This window comes from Passer montanus, unplaced genomic scaffold, assembly GCF_014805655.1.
Source record: "Passer montanus isolate IOZ18808 unplaced genomic scaffold, ASM1480565v1 scaffold2086, whole genome shotgun sequence".
Taxonomy (NCBI): domain Eukaryota; kingdom Metazoa; phylum Chordata; class Aves; order Passeriformes; family Passeridae; genus Passer; species Passer montanus.
The window spans coordinates 1,183-4,550 of record NW_024366688.1 but is presented as its reverse complement, the minus strand read 5'-3'; the positions used below and the strand labels follow the sequence as shown (position 1 = coordinate 4,550).

Sequence of the window (3,368 nt, the reverse complement as noted above, 5' to 3'; positions counted from 1 at the left end):
ATCAGCCCCATCCTGGCTCTGTCCCCCCTCCCAGGTCCCACCTCCTGCTCTCGAGGGCTCCAGGGATGGTTTTCCATGCTCACCTTTGGATTTACAGTACCATATGAAGCAAAACAATACAACCAAAAGAAGCAACCCAGTTCCACTCCCAGCTATGATGCTGAAGATCTTGATCCAGCTGCCGGAGTGGGCACCTGGAAAAGGAAGAAGATCCAGAGGCAACATCCCAAAATAAACCTGGCTCTTCCTGGCATTGGGGCAGAGGGAATTTGGCCTCAAATCCCACCCTCATCCCTCATTCCAGGAGATCTCACTCCAAGCCAGGGCAGAGGCGGCACTGGACAAGGACAAGTGTTGCGGTGTGATGTCATGGCTTGCCTCAGTTCCCTTGGCTTCTCCCTAAAATTTCCTTCCCCATGTGGGCTGTCAATCACCCTTCCTTTCCCCACCCTTGACCCCTGCTGGGCGCTGTCTATCAACCCAGAAATTCCAAGGGGACCCTCAAGTGATTGGCAGGTTCAAAGGATGCTCTCCACCCCCTGGGGGGCCATTGGCCCACCCAGGTGTCCCTCTCACCAGAGACCCCCTCCCCCTGTGCCTGGTTGGTGCTCCCTGGGTCCCCTCCCCTGCCCCAGTCCCCAGGTAAAAGGGCAAGCAGACCACACAGTCGGGGTTCTGTTGGGAGAGTTCTGGTGGAGAGTTCATTGGAGTTATTGCAAGATTCAGAGGCCGTGCCACCAAAATAAAAACTCTGGATTAAAAACTCTCCATCATGACCCGCTCCTTTCTTCACCTGGCCTCAAAGGTTTCTCCAGCTCAGGAAGGCCTGAAGAGTGACCCTCTCAACAGCAAGCTCCAGCCGTAAGCACTGGAGCTCGGGGCATGCCCGCACTTGTCCCCACGTGCCCAGCTGTGACCGCAGATACTGAACAGCGTCTCTGGGGAGAAAACTCCACAGGTGCCGCTCTTTGGTCAGCATCCGAGGCCAGACAGACCAAGGCAGTCCCGTCAGACAAGGATCCCAGAATCCCCAAATTCCCCAGTTACTGGGTCAGAAAGGAACTCTGGAGATCTCCCAGTGCTGGCAGAACGGGGTCACCCAGAGCAGGGGACACAGGGACACGGCCAGGTGGGTTTGGGGTGGCTCCAGAGGGGGACACTCCATGGGAAGAGGTTCTCAAACGGAGGTGGAACTTCTGGGGGTTGGGTTCGTGGCCACCACTCCTTGTCCTGTCCTGGTACCTCTGGGAAGAGCCTGGACATTCCCAGGAAAGGGATTTTGGGAGGAGCTGGAGGGTGCTGGGCTCTGGCTCCCCAGTTGCCCTTCCTGGCTGGACGTGGAAAAGCTGCCCTGGGAACTCAGGGACACTTGGGGACATTTGGGGACACTTGGGAACACTCACTCAGGAGTGCGGATGGACATGGACAGGGATGGCATCTTACCTGGGCTGGGAGGGTCCGTGGTGTTTGCTGGCAAGGAGAGAGAACAGGGACATGGGTCAGAGCTTCCCATCCCATCCCAGGGAGAGCCGGACCCCAGAGAGTGGGATCAGCCCAGCCCAACCTCAACATTCCATTCCCATCCCATCCCAACTCATCCCAACCCCAAATCCCAGCTTTTCCTGACTCTCAGGGGATCAGGATCAGCCCTTCCCACCTTTCCCCACCTGTCCCCAGCTCTCACCTGAGCAGAGCACCATGGGGGTGGTGATAGTGACATTCATGGTGCTGACGGGGTTCCGTGCCGTGCACGTCAGACGCTCCAGCTTATCCGAGAGTGATTCATTCACCAGCAGCATGGGGCCCTCAGCCAATAGCTGATCCCGCATCCCCCACCTGTGGGAGACGTTCCCGAGGCCAGCGCCGGGTGTGGAGCAGCGCAGGGAGAAGCTGCATCTCCCGTCCGAGCAGTTCTGGGCCTCGCAGGTCACCGTGGGCTCTGCCAGCTCCCCTGTGGGCACCGGGTTGTCACAAACCTCTCTTTTAGAGTAACCCCCCTACCCCCACCCCCAAACAGCACTAAAAGCACCTACTGTACACCTGGAGGTCGAAGGTGAATGTTTTATCCCCAATGGTTACAGAATAGATTCCGGCATCCTCCATCCGCACCTGGGAGATGCTGAGCACGTGGCCTCTCTCGGAAACAGCAAAATGTTCTTGGAATTCTTGTTTATGAAACACAGGTTGAAAAGGATCCTTAAGGTCCACAGTCACTATGGGTTCATTCCCAATAAACCAGCCTATTGCATTTCCATCTATGTTTCCGTCTATGTTGAGGATGGGGAGAGTCACGGTCCCACCCAGGACCCCGATCACCTCCACGGTGTCACTGGCAGGGGAGAGAAAGTGGGGAGGGAACATGAGATGGGGGTGGGATGGAGGGGAGATGAAGGGATGGAGGTGGGATGAAGCTGGGATAACCGTGGAATGCAGAGATGGAAGGCAGGCTGAAGATGGGCTGGAGGTGTGAGGAAGGGAGGCTGAAGATGGGATGAAAAGGGGAAAGAAATTAAGATGGGACCAAGGTGGGATCAAGGCGGGATCAGGGAGGGATGAAGCTGCTGAACTCTCCTACAGCTGGGCCAGTCCCGGGCATCCCCCAGGGGAGATCCCAGAGAAGATCCAGGAGCATATACTGGAGCAGATCCCAGGGCGGATCCCGGTGGAGATCCTGGAGCAGATCCCGGAGCAGATCCCGGAGCACATCCCGGAGCAGATCCTGGGGCAGATCCCGGAGCAGATCCCAGGGTGGATCCCAGAGGAGAGCCTGGAGAAGATCCCAGAGCAGATCCTGGGGCAGATCCTGGAGCAGATGCCACAGCAGATCCCGGGGATCCCCTCCCGGCTGATCCGGAGGCTCCCCAAGGGCACCGAACCCCAAATCTGCCTCTGCAACATCAGCAACCCGCGGGGTGGAGTGCAGCCCACACTCAGCTCACCTGCCCAGGTGATCTTCCCGTGGATCCCGGGATTTTGGGGGGCTGGGAGGGATCCACTGGGATGGGGACCAGGATTTAAAGTTTTGGAGTTTATAAGTGGGAAAAAAGTGTTTCCCGCACTAAAACCACTTAAGTATGTGTTTGTTTACATATAAAATTATTATTATTTATTATTTATAATTATTTACTTATTACTATTTCTTAAACCCATAATTATTTACATATGGAAATTAATTTATGTACATATATTACTCTATATAATACATTATATATATTATATATATATCCATTTATATAAGTTTATAGAAAACATAAACTTATTTATCTATCTTTAATCCAGTGTTATTTATATTTTTTTTATTTGATATAGGCAAAAAAATATAATTTTAGAGATTCAAGGAATCCTGGAATGTTTTGGGTGGGAAGGGA

The 3,368-nt window shown here is 53.9% G+C and overlaps 1 protein-coding gene across 1 annotated transcript; it reads right to left on the bottom strand.

Moving 5' to 3' along the window:
• Positions 1 to 83: 83 nt before the first annotated feature.
• LOC120501857 (SLAM family member 9-like) lies at positions 84 to 2,397 on the bottom strand (the record flags this gene model as incomplete). Its single annotated transcript, XM_039708621.1, has 4 exons — positions 2,034 to 2,397; positions 1,685 to 1,951; positions 1,444 to 1,470; positions 84 to 194 (listed from the first exon to the last, which is right to left on the bottom strand). Coding segments are annotated over exons 1-4 (733 nt in total), but the record flags the coding sequence as incomplete, so codon positions are not given.
• Between the last annotated feature and the right edge of the window lie 971 nt (positions 2,398 to 3,368).